Raw genomic sequence first — 22,360 nt, 5'->3', positions numbered from 1 at the left:
ATGTATTTCTGTATGATTGAAAATGCTATAAATGTTTTCCTGACAAGAAGGTTATATAGGTGATGGCCAAACAGATCTATGTGCATATGCAATCCCAGCCAACACCGTGAATACGTCCCAGCACGGGACTTGAGACCTCAGATACCATCTTTAAAGACTTTACACCGCACATGAGAATTTCAGCATAAGAGTATATAAATATCTAATATGACTAGAGGGACTAGAATGGAGAGGTCTGACACACACACACAGGCTAAACATTCTCCAGGAGTTCCACACTTACTGTAGTTTTCTCAATGTGATCTGGTAATGAATCTATGAGCAAGTCTCCTACAGGTTTCCAGCCATTCCTCACATTTTCAGCCTCCTTCAAATCAGCATCAAGGTCATCCATGGCACACTGAAGGTCTTTCAGTTTTTCTAATGCTTTGTCCACTTGCTTCTGCCAGATACTGGCACTGGCATTTAGGTTCTCCCATTTCTCTTTTACCTCTGACGACTGCTTACGCATAGCTTTGGCAATCTTCATGGCTTTCTCCTCAGCGGTCAATTCTGCAGAGGGAAAGAACAGTTACGCTGTTTATTTCCTATTTTTGCCTAGTTAAACAGACAGTGCTCCTGAAATACACACTCAAGACAGTCAGCAAGTCCAGTGTCAACTGATAACTTATTTCAGCAGGTACAAGGTAGAAGAAAGTCCACCTTGCCATAACTGAAATAAACCTCAAGCACTCCTGCTGACAACCATTCCTGACTTCCATATATTATGACACCCACAAAGTAAAAGCAGCTTACTGCCAATTTGTTACTTTTGGAGGCACAGGGAAAGGAAATGTATGATCTTCCTTCCTTCCTGGAAACTTCAACAGGTAATCTTTGGACCATTTCACATAGAAAGAGCAAGGACATTACTTTGTTTCTGGATCTCTTACCACCACCTTTCACCCTGGCACCAGGATGTCTCTTCATATTCAGTAGCAAAACCCAAGTCATACTGAGTTCCACGCGGGGTGTGGTTCTGCAGCACTACATTGGTTTTTCTGTGTTAACACCAAAGTCCTAAAAGGCTGGTTTAAATAGATTTTCCAAACCTACAAATGTTCTGTGAAACTATTGACTGAAAAAGAATCAAGCTTACAGTGCACTATTTCTCACAAATTTCAGGCTTATGTGTCTAGATCCCACACAACCCAGCAAACATGGAAATCCCATTCAAGTCAGCAAAGACAAGCTGCCAATGGTCTTTGCAATAAGAAAAGCTAAGGTAGGGACACACACAACCTCAGAATGTGGTCACACATTATTTCAGTAAATTGCTTATATTGAAATCCCCGGTCCCTGCTGAGTCTGCATGACATCAGGCGTAATTCAACACCAGCCCTCTTTGACAACAAGAACTGACAACCATTCAGTTGCTGGCTTCTCTCACCTCCACAATACATGATTCCTGCATACCAGTCATGTAATTTTATCTGTAAGAAAACATGATGCTTTCTCTGCACCTTCAGTTTGAGACCGAGAAAGACCCAGACAGCCAGAAATCTAAAAAGAAAACCCTAAAACATCCCCAGCAGGTCTTGCTGTCTACTGCCCAGAGGGTCCTTGCTGAAAAAAAACTCATGAGGAGCTTCCTTCATCAGGGAAGAGTTGCTTCAGTAATGACAAACAAACACAGCCAGTCTCAGAGGATTCCCCTTCTACATAAAAGCAAGCAGAGGAAACTATATAATGCAAAGACCAGAGAACAAAAGAAGGAGCAGAGACGTGACACGCACTGAAACTAAGCCAATTGGCCTTCTGTTCAGTTCTATATAAAAGCCCTGGAAAAGGTTTATCACAGTACTCTTGTGATTAAAATTCAAGTGTTGCCTATGAATAAATTATACACAATCGTGCAAAGATGAAAGTACCATTTTTTTCAGATGTCAGAGGAGACAGACAATCTTCCACTTACTGATAAACTGTCTTTAAAATCCTTTTAACTGTCTAAGCTTGGAGTTGCTGATGTGGTGAAGGAGGGTGAGAGGGCAACACACCAAAAATGGTGTGGGAAGAAAGCTTTTGCTTTACAAAGGCCAGATGAATGTCAAAGTAAATGCACAGTTACGGTTGCAAAAGTTACCCTACTATGCCTCTTGTATGCAACTGTTGTCCCACAGCACCCAACAAGGAAAAGCATATTGCAAGTAATTAATACAAAATAAAACATTAAAATGTATTCCAGTTTGTTGTTGAGAATCCACTTTTTTCCAGATAAAAAAGTAACATGGAGTTGCTTGGATCACAACCAGAGTTTCTGCCCACCAATTCCACTTATTTGTCCTGATTTTTCTTTTAAAGTTTTTTTCAAATCTTGTTAGCCCATATTACTCTTGGTATATGCTTGACTACGAATACCCGAAGAGTATTCAACAGCACAATCCAGATGCCATCTGGGAAAAAACCAAAACCAACCAACCAACCAAAAATCAACCCACAATGAAATTATAATTTGCATTATAATTGTTGATGTAGGGAGGACAGAGTGCTGCCCAAAAGCACAAGAACCTTGCTGGGAAGTGGTTATGTCGGAGAAACAGAAGACGAGGAATGAGGAGCAGTAACCAGAGCACAGTGGAAGGCAAGAGCAATCAGTAAGAGCCAACAGCATCAAGGGAAGGGAGGCACACATCCAGCCTGTGGGTTGTGGTGCATGTTTTGACCTCAAAAGAGAGCCATTTGAAGAAAGAGTGCAGCTGAATGGTACAAAAGACATTGTGAGCTTACCAAAATATTCCAGTGACTTGCTGGGTGTCAAAAGCTATCACGTGAGAGCACTGCCTGTGTGTACTCTGCCTGCAAAAGCAGAGGTTATACCCAGGCTAAGGGACACCACAGTGGCAAGAAGGTACTGCAGAAGAGAAACTTGGAATGAAACGGCCGTGAAAAAAACCTGCAATGCTTAATCATATGCAAAGAGATATAAACTACATATGTAGCTCTGAGATACAGAGATGTGGCAGTAACCTACAATTTGCAATACTGACACACCAGAATAAAGATGAAGACCAAAGCTATGCTGTGATAAATTGCACGTTGTCTCTCGATTTACAGCATTTCACAGTAGAATAAACTGCATCATAGTAAACCACAATTTTGGAATGATCTTTACCCCAAGTTTTGCAAAGAAAATACTTCTTTATTTCTTTTGAAAAGAAATAAAGCTTAAGCTCTCAGCAAAACTCCTTCAGAAGAGAAAATTCTTTTACACAGAAAAGAAGAGCTACAAATTACTTATGTATAGACATCAAAGAAGTTGTTACCATAAGTAATTTTGGAGTTATTCACCTTTGAGAATAATATTATTGAGGAATGAATGGGAATTCACTGCAGTCCAGTGACAAAGGGGCTGTGAACAATCTAGAAGTCAAGCTGCACCTAAGGAGCAAAGTTTAGCATCACAGGTTCTCTCACAGGTTGAGGTATCCTATGATACAGCTATCGGTTGTGGACAACCAGACCTCAGGAGTAAAAGTTGCAAGACTATAAATGAGGACTAAAGGGAGCACCTAGACGTGGAATACTTTACATAAGGCAATACTGAGCTTCATTGAAAGGGGACAGAAAGTCGCAGACCTATTGGAGGAAGCCTCCTCTCTGGTATCTTGAACATGTGAATACAGGGGACACTATACCCAGAAACTAGACTAAGTAGAAGTTACAGATATGCAAAGCTGCAGTCTACCATTTTGATCCAACATAATGCAGTCGCATCATCCTTTATCTGCTGCCAGAGCCAAAACCTACCAATTCTGCATAGAAGAGCAGAATGCTGCAAGGCCTGGGCAGTTCTAAGCTAGATTATTAGCCAGTTAAAAAGATCAACCGCTTGACAAAGACATAGAAAGCTTTTTAGTAAGAGCTGAAAATCTTGCAAAACTCTTTGGCTTAAAGGTACCCACCCAGCAGATCCAATGAGTGCTTCTTGCTCTAATAGAGGCAATAAGAAGAAAAGGGGCTGTAGCAATAAATGGATTGGATGTAGCACTTGGGGATAGGTTCAGGGGTGGTTATGGTGGTGCCGGGTTAACAGGTGGACTAGATGATCTTGAAAGTCTCTTCCAAGCTTGATGATTCTGGTATTAGAAGAGGGGAAAAACAGCCTGACTTTATTTGTCTGGCCAGCTAAAACAAGGCAGCTTTACTCACAAAAGAACTAGTCAATTATTTGGGGATGGGAAAAAGATTCCAGAATGACTGGACTGATACAAATATCCCAACAGAACTGAAACCCAAAACATCTTTTAAGACCATTTGTCAAATAAGTGTTATTGTGCAAGGATATCTACCACATATTGTATTTGAAAAATATTCATTCATTGCAAGCCTGTTTTATTTCACAAAAGCCTTTGAAGTGCTTGCAAACTTGCACTAAGAAGACATTTACTAGGGAAATAGAGCAAAACATGTGCTTTTATGAGCTATAAAACCATTCAGCATACATTCATTTAAGAGAAATACATCTTGTATAACTTAATGTTTTCCATCATGAAAGCCCAACTTATTAAAGAGCAACACGTTACTTCTTTTCAAGCAGAGATTACATTCTTCAAGATACTGGTTGCACAGCATAGAACTGTAAATCTCAAAGAAAGTGTCTTAACAGTAAGAGTTTTCTCATATTAGTTTGGAATTCATTTAATCAGCCTGTCATCAAACAAACCAGCACACAGAATTTCTTTTTGCTGTGAAAAAATTTTACACAGTAGTCATTGCTCTTTTGTTTCTACTTAATATAAAGTATTCTCAATCATGACTTTGATCGGTGTCTTCCCACCCCTTTTTTTTAATGGTATTTATTACATTATCTTCACTTCAGCAGCTGCTCAGAGAGCAAGAACAGCCTATATTCACGGGACCATATGTTTACCAGAGAGGACAGATAGTAACTGACCTTGCAGTCAGGGAAAAAAAGTCCTCTTCCGTAGCGAAAAAGAAACAATCTTGATTTTAATATAAATTTTTGTCACAAACAAAGTACTCCAACAGCTTCTCTGTGTCTCTAGCAAAGACTGAGTGCCACAAAAGGAAAACCTTCAGGCCTGAATTTTACAGCATATAGTTTCCTTGAATGCTTACATATATGGATAATACCAGTGAAGAAAATAGTTTTTACTTAAGAATTTATTTTACATCCCTTGAAGTATTTGGCTGTTGCAGTTTTCATTCTAAGCAACTGTGATTGATCCTTATTATGTGGCCTTGAACTAGTGATCTCTTTCCATCTTGCCAAAATTACATTAATTTCCATTCACTTTTGCTATATTCTTAACCAAATATACTGGAACTGGAGATAATTTCATGTTCCCTCCTTCTCACATGATGTCAAACATTGTCTCTTCCTTGGTTCAATCAATCTTTGCAGCAAAAAACAATGGATGACACAGCACTGTATTCATTATGAAAACTTTCAGACCATTTGAGTAGGCACAATGGCACTCCCACGCAGAAGATCCAAAATGAGTGCTATCATTGCATCATGAAATCTTTATCATTGCTGCAGACAAAGCATCGTCTGAGCTTCTAACAATCTTGACAGAAAACTTAGTTCTGATGGGATGGGAACAGGAAGTTTAAAGAATAAGCAGCAATTGGTTAAACGCAGCAATTAGTCAGACTCCGAGCGCCCAACCATCCAAGCATAACCCAGTATTTCACCTTCTTCTCCTATTCAAATAACTATTGCATATTTAGTTAAAACAAGAGCAAAGAGCACAGCCATTTTCCTTTATGCCCACTTAGGTTTTCTTATACCAAAACTGAAAGTTCTTTAAACTAGAGAAATGTAATTAAATAAAGAGTGAATGAGAAAAGTCTCTTCAGGATAAAAGACAAATTATCTCTGGTCTACAGAGGACAAAATTGCAAAAGTAGAGAAAATGAAACTGTTAACGTCATGTATCATAAATAGCTCTGGTAAAGGTCTGGTGTATGGACTCCAGATAAAGACAACTGAGAACAATACCAGCAAATACACGTCTTTTAATAATGATTGTTGATATTTCCCAGTGGGTCCTGGTGGTGAAGACAAAGAAGGATGAAACAAAGAAAATAGCTTATAGGTAAAAGAGATAATTAAGTCGTCCCATAGCATCTCTCTCCAGAAAACCAATGGAGATTACAGCAATCCTGGGAACCAGACATTTATCCAGCATAACCAGTGTCATTTGTCAACATAAACAAACCACACACAATACTTCTCATTATAAACATGCCAACATTTTGCAATAAATGGTGTGATCCAAAGCAAGTTCACAATACTTCTGCATAGTGGAAACCCAAACTTTATGTTGCTCCAGGAACATAAACGAGGTACGAGTTCAGTTTTATTATGGTCCTGCCACAATCCCCTGTTAAAGTATCACCAAGCTGTGTCTTCTCCCAATTGCTGATAAAGGGAAAGTATCAACAGAGAGAGGGTCATTACCACTGTATCTCAGTTACTCAAGGCAAGCAACAAATTAATCCTGTTTCTTTTCAAAGCACTGTGACTGCAGATTGTAAGAAGCCTTTTACTTACTCTGAAAATCAATAAAGATTTTGTTTTTGGCACTGCACATATGGCAGGTAGCTCCTCAGCATGACTGCAGGAGACATACATCCCCTAACAGCATTTCAAAACAAACCAAAGGCACCTATTTTATTCCAAAACAGTACAAAACCAGAAAATACACAAGTTAGGCAGCACAAAAGATACGGCTCCCTGATTTGACAGCACCCTTTAGTGACCACACAGGACTTAAAAACATCCATGTTCTGAACTTTTCTGAGCTTCTAAGCAACTCTTCTCAGCCTGTTTTCTCCTTCAGAGACATTACATTTTTTTATTATTCTGCAATTTCCAATTTGCTTTCTTGAAGCTCACTTACAATGTTTTTGAGCTGTGTTTGCTCTAGAGAATAAGAAAGGCATTTTCTTTCACACAAAGGTCCTAACCTTTGACAGCCATCAGTCATCTGCACTGCTCGTGACATAACTGAAAATTTTCTTGCAACAAAGCTTCACTGGTTTCTAGGGCCTTTTAAACAAGGCAACAGTTAAACTTTAATAACATGCTTCCACCCGGAAAACATCCCATATTTCAGGTAAAACTGGGACACAACAGAGGATAAAGGACAAGAATGAATATGACTATGTTTGTATGCCAAGGTCCTCATGAATAAAAAAACCCAAAAACAACCAACCAGTAATAAAATTAACCACTTTGAACTTAGGCCCACCTGCTTCCATTAAAAAATCAGGCTTTAAAATCCTCTAAATTTGCACTCACTCCACACCACTCAGCAAGTGGAAACAATTTCCTTGTCCCTTTACTAATATGTATCCAAGCAGACAACCATGTAGACTCTACAGGAAGAATTTCAAGGCTTTACCCAACAGGACTAAACTTGTAGGGTGACTAAGAGATCTACCTTGAAAAGGAGAAAGATAATTACTTTGGAATTCTCTCACGGGTAACTGCACATTTCTCTTACCTTAGGAAGAAACTCTTAAAAGTCCCAAGTGAATGAGCTCCAACTAAAACAAAAGCAGCAATGTTCAAAATAGTGTAAGTACTTTCCGGATATGATTCCACTGACTGCCAGTGGGCTATATCCTCTTCCTTCTCCTAAGCACTTCTAATTTCAGACTCTAGACTTCATACTCAGTCCAACTACACAGCAGAGAAAAAAAATATTCCAGTGGTGTGTGATAGCTAGAGAACAAACAAAAGAGATTGAGAATACAAAAGCTGCCTTTACATTAGTAAAGAGTAAATTGCCTATTTTCAGTGAGATCTTCCTTGCAAAACGAAAAGTTATGGCAGAGAAATTTACCTAAATGTGGTCAGTGGTGGTAAGCAAAAAAGTTCAGCTTTTATTTATGTCTGAAACAGGTGAAGATACTGTGCCTCTACAAGTGTAAATAAAGTATCTACATGCCATTCACTGATCCTTATTAATATATTTCTTTTACAATACAGATGTGATTAATGGGGCTTTCTATTCAATTAATAGGAGGTACAGATGGTAAATACTTATTTTTAAATGCTGTGTCTATCACAACAACCTTTGCTACAAAATAGCAGCTTTCAAAGATAGGAATCTAATTGTCCTAAGAAAACTAAGGGTTACTGAAGTAGTTGGATAACACTGGAGACTCCCAGAACCATTCGCTATTACAATGAGAATCAGTGTAGTGGCCTGTGATAACCTGCTAGGATGTTCCACTGCTTCAGCAGAATTTTAAGGACAGAACTTCATCAAAGCTGTATCATCAGTTCACAGAACCCAGGGGACATAAAATATGATTTCTGCTTTCCTTTGTCTCTCCAATGGCCTGTAACCTTACTAACAGTACATGGATTTAAGAAGCCAGCTGTAACTGTGCCATAGAGAATTATAATTAACATTTTTAGATCAAAGTTTTTTCCTATACCATGGACAAGTGATAAAAAATGCTAAAAACATGAGCATTTTCGATTTCTTTAACCTGTCCATCCATGAAATGCAGCAGCTGGCTTATCAATCAGTTCCACCCAGATGCTGAGGCAGCTCAAATACAGGAAGGCAGTGAAGCTTGCTTTTTTGTGATGGGGCCTCTCTACAGAAACATAGCAAAACAAAAACAGAAGAAAAGATAGATAGGAGATACAATTAACTAGGAAAGTAGTTTCCTGGAAGATGAAGAACTCTGTCTGAATGTGACAGTTACTCTCTGGTGTAGCAGAAGGCCAATACAGGAAGCATAAGGTGAAGATGGGAAAGAAGAAACCAAGGCTTACTCATAACCTGATTCTATATTCTTGTCATATACTTGAAATTAACAAGACCATTATAGACAATAATGGGTTATCATAAGGCATCCTATAAAAAACATTCTCTTTGGATGGAACAATATATGTATATATGCACAGGCCCTCAAAACAGGTCTCAGACAGATAAGTTCAAAACGGATTCTTATCAGTTGTCTCCTAAATCCGTCTCATTCCTTGCCCTTGCAACAACGCCCTCCCAAGCACGAAAAGACCTATGGTGAAGGAAAAAATAATAATAAATATTGACTTAAAAAAAAATTAGATTGAGAGGTTGAAGAAAATGGAAAACAATTTTACAACCTTTATCATCTTCAGATTAGCTACCCATTCCCCCATAAAGACCCCTTCCCTTATAGAAGGTAGGAAATAACCTCAAGAAACTGTGATTTTCCAATTAATGCAAGTTTGAGTTAGTAAAATAGTTTTGCTATTTGTCCTATAGAACCAGCTAAAGCAATGTTCAAATCAAGATTGTAGTGTTGACTGTTTGTCAATATTTTTAGAAAACAGACTGTCAGCTTAGAATCCATAACCACACTCCTTCACCTTTATCAATATGATGTGGACTTCATTGGAATTAACAAGTTAACTTTAATCAACTACAGAGAACACCAGTGATCAAGACACTGATAGAAAATAAAAAAAATTAACATCTTAAAAGCAAACTAAAGCCCACACCCTTCACTGAAAGTGCTTAATCAGAAGAAAAATGCTGTGTGTCTGGCTGTCTTCTAGCTCAGAGATGAAGTTTTCTGGAGATTGGTGGCATCAGTTGTCAGAAAAAAATTACTAGACTCACTCCTGGGTGAAAATTAACAGCTTATTACATATATATGAGATCAGAAAAAATGATTCAAAGACAACTTTTGGCCTGAAAGTCTATTAATCTACAGAAAGTGAATGTCCATTTTTGCACAGGGTGTGAGTGCCCACTGCTGGCAGCAGGAGCTTGACAGGGGTCTCTGGGAGAAGAGGCTGGGGCTGCCCTGTGCCAGGGACATCAGACTCCAGACAACTCACCACAGGGCACACCTGAGGCCCTCAGCCACACTGGTGGCACCTCAGGGAAGTGTATTTAAGAAACAGAAAACACCAGAGGGAAACAACACGAGAAACAGCAGTGGGAACACCAAGATCGGAGGAGGAGGAGCAACCCCATGGTAGGGCAGATATTCCACATGGAGATAGCACACAGAGGAAAGGCGTGAGAGGAAAGATGGAGAAAGAAACTGCTAGGCTATAACCATGGAGTCACCACCTTCCCACCCTCTCATGCCACTTGTTGCCTCTCTGAGCATGACCAGCATCACAACAAGGGGACAAGGAGACAGGAATGAGGGAGTCAAATTGAGTCTGTGAAAGTGGGGAGGAAATGGTTTTAACGTTTGTGAGGTTTTTTCCTCACTGTGAACCAATTTAGTATTTAATTATTTATTTAAATGGCAATAAATAGTTTGTTTTCCCCAAGCTAAACCTGTTTGGCCCACAACAGTAGTTTGTAAGGGATCTGCATCTGAGACCCATCTGATCTTCATCCTCCCCCATGAGCTTTCTCACTCATGTTCTTCCCATCTCCTGCCTCCATTCCACTGTGGTGGAAGACGTAAGTGAATGAGTGGGAGTTTGGCTGGTACTCAAGACTAACCCATCACATGCTCAGAAAAAAAGTCCATGGAACTACTGAGTGTGAAGAAGAAAGAGGAAAAGAAGTTCTGTGCACATCTATGAAGCTTCCCAGTCCAAACATATGATTGATTTTCAAATACGATGACTAGACCAGAGACACGCACACATCACTTGCAGACCATGGGTGTTATTGCTATGCAGTTTACCATGGTCATCAAATTCCCTGTCAGTCTATTCTCATTGCCACTGGTATAGCGCAAAATAATAATCATTATCTTCATAATAGACTGGATAACAAGAATTTATGATGCAGTTTATCATCTGAAGTTTGGTCTTGAAGTTTGCATCTAGTCAATCAACACTGACTAGATCATTGATATCAACTCTGTTAGAAAATGAACATTTTACATTGGTAATATTCTACGTACTGGCATCATTTGTGCTGAGAGGTTCTATGTTTTTGAGGAGAGAAACTGCAATTTCAGACTTCTGTATGAAATTTTTGTATGAAAGAATGAACAAATATACAGAGAGCATCCTTTTTTCAACTGCAAGCTTGCTTGTGATTTAGACCAACTAAAACACTGGAAATGCCATATAGCAAATGGGTTTGAGAGTAAAGAGAAACTGAATATTTTCAGGAGTCAGGAGTTCAAAAAAAGTTAAGCTAAGGTACCAGCACTAAACAATGAGACAATTAGCTTTAATCACCAGCTATTCAAACTTTATCACAAAGTTGAACTAGGGAATATGAAACCACTTGAAAATTTGCACAGAAATAACATGAAGTATGGATGCAGGAAAGACTAGTTATTTCCACTGAACAAACGTAAGAAGTTTGCAATGGAGACATATAAGATGATGTATGGAAAGAAAAAACTAGCTCCCGATAAAAGCAGATGTACTGTAATTTTGTGAATTATACAGAACAGTAAATTATTCACATCTTACAGCAACCAGCAGTTCTGCAAAAGCAGATTATTACATTTTCCAAGAACAGTTCTTGTGTAAGCAAAAGCAAGACCTCATAACGGTGTAGCTTGTATCAGAGACATAACTGTAGGACTGAGAAAATTTTCTATTTTGTGGTTGTGGGGGAGTGGAGAAAACTTATTACCTTCTTGTTGGTCTCTGATATTTAGATCAATATCTCAACAAATACTATGCAAAAACAGTTTCTAGGATAGCTGTAGTTCCATTCCTTAGCAATGATTCATTTAATATTCAAATCTTTAAGATTCTGCAATGACAGCCTTCCTAAAGCTGATTTATTTTACTTCTAATGAGATACACCACCAAATATGCTTATTTCTATTTGTGGAGTAAAACTTTGCAATAGACATATGGATGTTCAAATGTGATTCCTTGAAGTATTATTCTGACTACATTTAAGGTATGTATATTATAGTGTTAAGAAGAAAGAACAGAGCTACCATTAGTGTTTTAAATCAAAAACTGGAAAAGGCAGTAGAGATGTTCCTACTTCTTCCATTAAAATGTAAGTACTTACAAATCAGAGAAGTAACGCTTGAATCTAAAACACCAAAATAAAAGCCATCAGGATGCAATTCGGAAAATTCTGAGGTCTGAGCAAGTAACTGGGATATAAAACACATACTAGAGACATGCAAGTCCTTTCTCTCTTTATTTTGACCTTTCCCAGAAGGGAGTGTTTTCTGACCTGCTTTTGAATGCAAGCTCCTTCTTGGTTCCTCAGGCCCCTCAATTGGTTGGTCAGCAAGGAAAACTCGTGCCTGGTCCACAGCATTGAGAATGGTTTGCTCTTTATCCTTCAGTTCACGCCTCAGAGCCTTTTGGGAAGGGAAAGAAGAATGCATTTGTCATTTGACCTTGTGAACTATACCATGTTCTCTGTTTTCATCTCTCCAACCAGACCTGCCTATTGAGTGAGTAATAGCCAACATTATTCAGACTGCAAGATAAAATGCAAATTTTACAAAACAGAAGCTGCTAGAAATTAAGGCTGGAAGGGTAATATTTAGGAAATTGACTTGAAGAAAGGAATACAAGAAAGGTGATGATGGTATGTTTAAAAAAAGCCTAATAAACTGAAACTACTACATTAAAATTCTAATAAAAAGTATATTTAATGGGTTTATTGCTTTTAACAGGATTGCTAATATATAGTACATTGCTACAATAGACTGTTTACTTTTTTGATAGCTGGAATAACAGCAAAATGCATCTACTGAGACTTCAGAAAATTATTTAACAAATGATTAAAAGAACTGCAAAAATAGTTAACGTTCCTTAGAAAATGAAACATCTTGTTTCTGTCCACTATTTACTAATATTTTTAAAATTTAGAAAATATGGATCAGAAATTTTATTATGATAACACATTCTGAAAAGGCCATCTTTTAAATTACTCAAAAATATTTTCTTTATGATGCAAAAACCAACTGAAACTTACATACAGAAAGAAAAAAATCCATTTTTATATAAGATTTTTTCGTGGTGATGGAAATTAATTTCAGGGTATTTTGCTCTCCAGCATTTATTACATTATTAAAGGGTTAAGTGTAACCAAGCTTTTTTAAAAAAAAGGCTATAAGTAGCCAACTGTTATGTTTCTTATGAAGCATTTTCTTCCAGCATAAAGCATAAATCTGTCCCACCTAGAAGGAAAATGTGCTTCCTGTTCTATTTGTATTATTTCCTACACACAGAAACACAAAAGAAGATACTTTAAACATTATTAGAATGCTATGTTTATTTTTTATAATGTATTTTTAGTTCTAATTAAAAAAAAATCGAGGCTTATTTTACTGTCACAATTCACTAAGGTTCCATTCCAGATCGAAAAAAGCAGTTACTAGTGTCAACATTATACAATAGAATGAGTGCTCTACTGAAAAGTGTGAAAAACAGATACCATAAAAGCATCACAAATGCCATCTTAGCCTTGTCATTATTAAGTCTCTTGATGACACAATCACAAAAAACACCCTCATCTCGACTTCAGCTTACCAGGAGGCAAGCTATTTTTCCTCCCTCCTCCCCCACTTCATCTTTTCAAATATTTCCATTCTTCTGCTTCAACTAAAATAAAAAACAAAACAAACAAAAATACACAACGACAACAAGAACAAACCCCCAACAAAACCTAATCACTGAAAACACACTAACCTCCATCACATTTAGGAACCTGCATTATACAGTCCAATTTCAGTAACCATTAACTATTGTATTTATACAATACTCCTCAGAACAGTGCTATCTCTGTATGCTTTTGAACAGCAATAATATTCTTTGTAGGATTCAGTACATACTGCATGTAATAATTGCCATTTAAAAACCAAGCCCTACTTATTCAAAACAAACAAACAAACAGAAATGGGAACATTTTACATTGTAAAAGCAACATTCCTGAAGAATCTCTTCAGCTCATCACAGTATGTATCAATATTTTAATTTCACATTACCCACACTAGAATAAGACACTTTGAAGTGCCATCCATAGTTTAAAAATCATTAAAGCATTCTCTACACAGGAATTTTTTTCAAGAAAGAAGGCAGGCAGTATTATGGCTGAAAAAATTCCCCATTTAAAAAAGACTTTTTGTTAATAGAACCTATGTGGATGCATCAGCAAAATATAATTTATTTTAATTTCAAAGACTTTGTCAGAAACAGAGGGGTGATTACTACACTTTGAAGTAGGAAATATTTCTAGAATTACTTTTTTCTCTTCCAAATAACTTCCAAAATATTTCCAAAGCATGCAAGAAAAGGGAGGCTATGTCACATTTTGAGTACAATATGAAATTTCAGCAGTTAGAAACAATCTAGAGATGGATCTCTTTTACTCTGTCTCTCCTGTGTACCCTCACATACCGTGTTTCAGCAATTTCTCCTGATGACCCTAAATAAAACTTCAATCAAGTTTGACCTAACAGACCTTGGATTTAATTCTCCACCATCCCTGCCACTGAAGTTGTTCAAATTGAGGTTGACAACAGAAAGATTTTAAGAATTTGGCCCATACAGCTCATCAACTATAAATCATCCACGGCAATCCTTATCAATATTTTTGACATGAAAATGATTTTTGACATCAATATTCTTAGCCTGAAATACACCATACACTGAAATAATACTACTAAAGTAATTTAGCAGTCGAGTACCTTGAGCACACCATAGACTTTCTACCTAGATTATGTTTGGGGTTCTTTTTGTTTGTTTGTTTTTATGCCACAGGTGCAAGAATAATTTTTGGCAGAGCCACTCAGATTTGCTTAACTTTTTCTTAGTAATACTCAATATATTTCTCTGTTCCTCTTTGCCAGTAAACAAGAAGAGCAATGAGAATACACAATGCAAAGATAACCAAGCATGCCAATACTCTCGTCCCAGCAAACCTCTCTGCAATAGAACAAAAAAAAGTAACCCACTTATAAATCTGATCTTGAGCTCAGATATCATCTCCCTTGAATGGACAAAATAAAGATTTCATTGGAAAAATCACATCTAGAGGAACACTACAGAGTAAAAGTAAGTCATAAAAAGCCCAGCAAGGAACATAAAACCTGCAATACTGAATCTGATTACTGTAAAGATTTTTATATAGTGAGAAGTACAATCATATATTTTGGTGGTTTATTTAGTTTTGCAAAAGATATCTCTTCAATGGCTACTCAGAATGGAGGTGTCTCCTTCAGTTGCCGAGGATATTACTTCATTCTCCCTTTATCATTAAGAACTAAAATAGTTAAAGCATCTGTAAGCTTTGAGTGGAGCACAGGTTTTAGTAGAGGGAGAATTCCCCTCCTGTTGCTCGCTATGCCTTTCAGGAAGAAAATCAGGAGAAATTGATACAGATTAAATAAGATTAAGGCATGGTAAAAAAACTTGAGAAGCATCTCAAAATGTGTCATGGAAAACTGTCCACTAATAGGCCAAACACATAGATGCAAATGATTTTTGAGTCCTATTGAGCATGCAGATATGAACACAAAATGGAAAAGCAAAAGCTGAGCACAGAGATAACACATTTATTTTGCCCACACTATGCTCTTTCACATTTTTAAAAGTACAACAATATTTTAAAGCTATATTTGCCATACAAAAAGGGGCTGTACACAACTTGGGCAGTAATTCATACCACTGTATTTCATACAACAATTATAAATTGCAAAATTATTGTATACTTCAGGTAATGATTTAAAATGAAAGCTTCACTTCCCTCAGTAATCTGACAGGTTACAGACTATTAAATGGATTTAGTCCATTGGTCTATGCTTTACATGCTTCTGTTTCATTTGCAAATCCATTCTTACTTCCTACATAAACCAGGACATGCAAGAGTCCTGTAAAAACCAACACTAATTTTAGGCATTCTTGATTGTTATGAAGGAAGGGGAAAAAGCCCTGAAAACCTAAAATCCGGTGTATGCAGTGTCAACACAATTTGTTTTTGTAGCTGACCTTAAACAATACTAGAGAAAAATAATTTTAAAACACCTCCTTTAAAAAAAGTCTTCCACTGGTAGATGGATATGGGCCTACAAAACTACACTCTAGAAATATTTTATGCAGCATGAAACAAAGCAATAACTACAATCAGCACTGCAGCATTCATTTTGCAGGTATGAGGTCCCAAGTTAGCCAACTACGGCAGTTACCCAGGACCCAAGTAACACAATCCTCCTCTCAGGGAAGAGAAGAAGAAGTGTTACCTCCGTGATTTTCAAGGACAACCCAGTGATTTTGATTTGTTCCTTTTTCCATTTGTTCCTTTGTTTCCAACTCTCCATTTTGATTTGTTCCTTTTTCAGTGACTGTGAAACATATGTTACTCCCTTTATAACTCTGGAAATTATAGACCATTTGCTCAGTTACACCAAGATAATTGAACCCATTTGCCCTCTCCTCATTAGAGATGCATCTGATTTCTAATATAAAACCCAACTCTTCTTGTAATCTAAGATTTTTAAAGGAATTTGCCTAAACCAGGGCATTACAAAATTCCTGTTGAGAATGCTTTGCAGCTGAAGTATTTCCACTCTTGAAAAACTGAAAGCTACAAAACTTTTGCTATTGTGATTTTTGACACTGTTTAGTGTATCCTGAAAGCACCTATTTCCTTCAGCTGCACCTTAAAATTATTTTTTGAGCACAGTAAGTAGATTTCCAAAATTACTCACTGTTAATTTACAGTCTCTTTTTCTCTTTTGAATTGTACAGACTTGTACAGAATAATTCAAGGAGCAGATATGCTTAATAGCTCCAACAGATGAAGGCAAAGTTAATTTCAAAGAAAACACATGGGATGTTTCTTAAAAACAGAACATATTTAAATCAGGTCTCATTATGCACTCTTTCAAGGAAGTAAAGATGCATATTATTGTAGCTCGTATCAGTTTAGCACACTGTAGCCTCGTGTGCCAATCAGCAGCTCCTGTAGCATTTAATTACTTATTCATCTTTATTCTGCACCCAGTGCTTGAAAAACTCCTGTTACTTTGATACACTAAAATGAAATGGAAAAAAAAATCTGTGGCATATAATAGGATGGGAAGAATAATCAAGATGATTGAGCAAACTCAAGAGTGAGATGAGGAATTGTTTCTAAAGACCACACAGAGATCAAGGTAAACTGAGTCTCTGCCAGCTGTCTCCATCACTGAAGAATGAGCTAGAAAGAAAATAGCATAGCATGTTTAAAAAAGCTGTTCCTTCCTGTCAGATACTATTTAATGTACACATAAAATTTCAAAAATATTTTGGTCTCTGTACACATCTCTCCATAAAAGTTTTATAATATATCTAACCCAGTTGATATAGAAAATATTCAAATAAAGAACAATATTTAATTTGAGATGGTGCATTTACCTTTTACTATTTCATACTAAATCTATGTGGCAAGAGAAATAACAGGAGAAAAATGGTTCCGAATACACACCCATTAGTACCTGGGGGGACAAAGACAAATGCAGTGCATGGGACTTTAAAGATGAGATTGAATCCTGATAAATCAGTGACAAACAGTGACCAACACCAGAACAGGGAAAGAAAAGTAAATATCAGAGTGGGGGAGGGGAAAGAAAAAAAAAGAGGAAGCTGTTTACCTCCATAATAAATATATATTGAGTATTTTAGATTTACTTTTTTAATAGAATCTAAATAGACATCTCAAAAAGGACCAAAGAAAAGTGTCAAAGGCTGCATTTTTCTATATTGTCTCTCAGTTTACCATTTGCCACTTGCTTGCTGTCTCTTTTGCTGTAGTGTCGATACAAAGTGTGCAAATAGGGTGTCAACTACAAGGGTTTAATGTGAGTGTAGACCTGGAAGTCACATCTATGGCAAATTCCTCTTTTTTGCCTGCAGGCACAAGGAAACTAAACTGACAGAAATATAAAAGCATAGATGTGGGCAAAAGAGAATTAGACTATGCATGTTGGTGATCTTTTACCAGAGGCAAATAAATGTTAGCTTACTTAAGACTTTCCCTTTGATTTATCAAAATAGATGCTTCAGGCCAGAAAGAAGGATACTTTTTCACCGAGACTTTCTTGTCCCTCAATAATTTCCTTTTCCACTCTGGTCGCTGGAGGAGTGCATGTGCTCATGGCTACTCACTGAAAATATCCCCCACCTCCAAATACACATTAATAGACATGCATTACATAAAATAAGCATCTAAAACATCTCTCAATGAAGTGCATTGCAGTAGTACAGCCAAAGAGATAGAGGAAGGGAAGTATGCTGTATCAGACAGAGACAAGAAACACAAAGCTGTTTCTGACATTCTAAAAACCAATAACCAATAAACTGACAATCTCAAACTGCATCTGTATACTCCGCGAGATACTTTAATACAAGGAAGGGTAACTGACTTTCTTCTGAATTTGTTACAGTTCAAAACCAGTAAGGCTATACAAAACCAGTAAGGCTCCTTCCTCCATTTTCATCTAACAGCATTTTGAAATCAGACAAAGATGTTTGGAAGCCTGTTTGGAAAAGCCACACTTAAAATAACCTCACAGAGACTTTGAAAGGCCTCCTTTGTGCACTAGAAAGGAATCCAGTACAGCACAAAGGCAGAAGTAAGCTTGTCACACAGATTGCATCAAAAAAAGACATTAAAAAGCTATTCTTAAATTAAAGAGCACATGGCTATGCTTTTTCTTAAAAATTGAACTAATTCTTTTTTTACACAGTGATTTTCCAAGGAAGAGCTTCTTTAGTCTTTTCTGAAGCAAGAACTACAAGTCCTGCATTCCCTAGAGATGCTACAGGATCTAAATCCAAGTAGAGATGAAGGGAGAGACTGCTTAATTGAGCAAAGGTTACAAAAAAGGAGGCATAATGATGTTCATTAATATGTCTTCCAGCACCAATAATCTTATGTAACTTGATTTCATATTTCCTAGTCCACTGAAATGAGACTTTGTGTTTCTAGGTCAATGATAACCAAGACTTGGTTGCCCAGAGAAGTTTGGAAGCTCAACAGAGCATAGTCTTTAGGAACTGGAAAACATGGAATGCCTGAAGGCTTTTCTTTTCTTCTTCTTAAAATTTATTTATTTATACTGGGGGTGGGGTGTGGTTTAAATGTGATCTGGAACTATGCTGGGGGGGAAAAAGCCCCACACCATGCATCCTTGAGCTAATGCCAAAGACATTATCGTCAAAAAGTTTTTTTAAAAATATATCATTATTTTCATATTATTTTCTTAACAAAAAAGTGAAAAGACAGGCTTCAGTGTGCTAATGTGAATTCTCTACTGAACTAACTACTGAAATAACCATTCTGGCCAGTGGAATCCTTCTGTGATGGGTTTGCTACACAGTCCATATCCACTGAACTTGCTTCTTTGGATATTTTTCCCTTCTTCAAGAAAGTAATTTTTTATATTGAATCCTTACTTTGCATTTCACTGTACCATGAGTACTACAAAAGTATCATATAAACAACAGAACAAAATCTGCTAGAATATGTTTATTTTGCTCATCCAGCAAGCTTCTGATGTAAGTGAGCATATTTTGGTTTAAATCCATTGTGATAAGACAGCTAAAAAAGGGCGTGAGAATCATTAAATTTGATGGCTTGCATAAATGACACAAAAGCAGTAAATTAAAATAGGCTTGGTTTACATTGCTACATGAAAAAATCTTTGTAATGGAGCTTTTAGAAAAAAATCTGTTTAACATACCTAATCAGGATTTAATATAAGAATTCATACAGATTGTACTCCAGAGACAGCAAAAATGCCTGAATCAGTGTGGAGTCTAAAAGAGGAAGAGAGAGGGAAGCTGTTGCAGCTTTCCACTCTTTCTGTGGTAGAAAAAAAGTATTTACTTTTACACAACAGCAGTAATCACCCTACTAGCAGTAGAACCGATTTTCTAATGCCAAACTGCCAGTAAAAACACATTCAGTTTTACATCAAAAGGACTACAGTGTGCTTTTGGTGAAGGAAAACTAATCCCACAAACTCTACTATGGAAACATGACAGCTATCTGATATCAACAACCTTGGAAGACTTGACCTCTTTTTATTTCTTTTAAAATTTATTTTATAGTATTTCCTTATGACTCTGAGGAAAGTCATGACTAGGTTTCCAGGGCTGAAAGCAAAATGAGCCTACAACTTCTGTATTGTATTTTTCCTGGACAGGACTACTCTTATGAAGGTTGAGAGATTTGGGGTTGCTCAGCCTGGAGAAAAGAAGGCTCCAGGGAGACCACATTGTACAGTATTGACAGCACTCCAGTACCTAAAAAGGGCCTACAAGAAATCTGAAGAGGGGAAGGTTCACCTGCTTTGACTCACTGGTCAAATTTCTACCCACTTCTGACAAAATGAATTGTCAGTGATTATTAGGGCAATTCTCGATTTTCTAAAGTAAACACGATTACAACAAACTCCACCATCTGTGCAACACTGGGAAAAACACAACACAGATTTTCATGAAGGATTCATCCAAACTCTTGAAGACAGTCTCTGAGGATTCTGTAAACCAACAGTGTCATCACAGGCATTTTCACGTATCTCTGATCAACAGAAGGCAGGAAGAAAACTAACCCTCTCTACTTGCTCCATTTTTCTTTTGCCTGTCTCCCCAAACTCTGCTCCGGGCTCCTGTCAGAAACAGGACAACTACTTATATGAAAATTAGGGACAAACCAGAACCTTTTTTCTAAAGTCTATGAGAACCAGTGTCCAGACACAGGGGACTGACAACAAGAAATCAGCAAAGATAAAATAACATTTTAAATTGTCTGCCAAAAGAACACTGAAAAACCCCATAGGAAAAGATCACTGTACAATGTCAAATAAAGCACTGCACTGAGTCTATTTCAAAGGCATTTAAAAAGATTATATCATCTAAAAAGCAACCTTCAAGACAAGGCAATATATCATCAAAATAAGGATCCTTCCATTTCAAATGAAACTGCTTTGTAGAGCTGTCTGCAGAACAGAAGTTACATTTCTTACACACTCTTCAGTGTTGTACCTCCTTTGAAGAAGCAAAGGAAATTTGTGTCCTCCATGCTAACTCTAATTAGGTTCAAACTGTGTAACTGTGCACTGCACAATGTACAGCTGGGTAGCTTTGGGTAAAAGTTACTACTCAGTTACATAAAACCCACCAAATGAGTTTATGATGGAAACACTGTCAGAGCATCAAACTCCATCTTTTCTTTATGGGTAGCAACTGGTATAACTTCTGCTTTTTATGCCAGGAAATACTCACAGAAAAAGGGGGAGGGATAAAGAACACATAAAAAAAGCATTATTCTGCTTATGCATCCAAAGCATGTACTGCCTCCAGCCTGACACAAGACACACAAAACATCTGCTGCATATTGAATGGCTTATAACTTAATTGAGCAAGAGCCCTCAAATATCCTGTTAGCACTGCCTATTTCCCTGCACCCTCAACAGAAAGCATCTATCTCTTCAACAGAAGAGAGACATTGTTCTTTCTTTGCTTGCTGGCAACAGACTGGCTTGGGTTTGCTTAGGCTGTGCGACTGCTGAGCACTGATGAAATGCCATTAGTTTCTTGCTTCAAATGGAGATGATGCCACTATTCACAAGTTGGGTTCTGCCTTGTTGTTAAGAGCAGTTAAATTCAGGTCACCTGTTGCTCATTTTGTGTGATTAAAATCTCCTCTGCATTTCTTCAAAAAACCATGAGTGGGGCAAGTCAAATATGTTTGGTATCATAAGCTACTTCACTGTTAAATGGTACCTACTGTGTTAATACAGAGGTCTTGAGAAAGACTTTTAGTAATTACAGTTCAAACTCAATATGCTCAACAGCAACTTTGAGTTATGCAGCACTATGAATATTCATTCAATATATAAAGATAGGATGCATTTGTGAGCATGCCTACATCTCATGAGAGGTTTCCTCTATGTCAGCCTCCTTAGTGCAAGGGTACATCAGCATCCTTGCCAATGAATTGTGATCGCCAAAAAAAATAGTGAATGTACCATATGACATCACCTATAAATTATAAATAATCAGCTCACTGCAAAAAGTCTCAGGGGAGCATCTCCTGTATGACAATTGTGTAAGGGGAGGAATATTCCCCTCTGCAGGAGAAAGCACAGGCAACAGAGCCCAGCTGAATATTGAAGCAGAAAAAAGGCTAGGGACCAGTTGCAGTTTGAGGCTAGCTCTAGTGTCCCTGTTCTGTATGCATGCATGCGTACATGAGAGAGGACTGCTACTGGAAATCATTTCAGAAGCAGAAACCCTGTCAACATTAATTACCCTTCTTTCTTAGAAACAGTCACTTTGGTTTCTCTCTGGAAGCAAATGGTCCAGACAGACAACTGAATAATCACCAGTCAACAAACTGTCTTCCTCACCACAGTGTACTTCAATCTCCCTCGTAGCTTTTTTGCTCTCAAC

General features: G+C 37.3%; 1 protein-coding gene across 8 annotated transcripts in view; it reads right to left on the bottom strand.

The window, feature by feature from the left end:
• The window catches only part of UTRN (utrophin), a 357,859-nt gene that overhangs the window by 81,198 nt on the left and 254,301 nt on the right, over nucleotides 1–22,360 (bottom strand). For all 8 annotated transcript variants that reach the window (XM_042017303.1, XM_042017301.1, XM_042017304.1 and 5 more), the window contains 2 exons: nucleotides 12,144–12,273; nucleotides 284–552 (listed from right to left, as the gene is read on the bottom strand). In XM_042017303.1, the coding sequence (XP_041873237.1) occupies nucleotides 284–552; nucleotides 12,144–12,273 (399 nt within the window). The remainder of the gene's footprint in view (nucleotides 1–283; nucleotides 553–12,143; nucleotides 12,274–22,360) is intronic.

The sequence above is a fragment of the Corvus kubaryi genome, unplaced genomic scaffold (assembly GCF_017639235.1).
Source record: "Corvus kubaryi isolate FWS band 111438036 unplaced genomic scaffold, C.kubaryi_AGA036_p1.0 split3-73, whole genome shotgun sequence".
Lineage (NCBI taxonomy): Eukaryota > Metazoa > Chordata > Aves > Passeriformes > Corvidae > Corvus > Corvus kubaryi.
The sequence above is the reverse complement of the archived record's forward strand: the minus strand, read 5'-3'. Positions and strand labels throughout refer to the sequence as shown.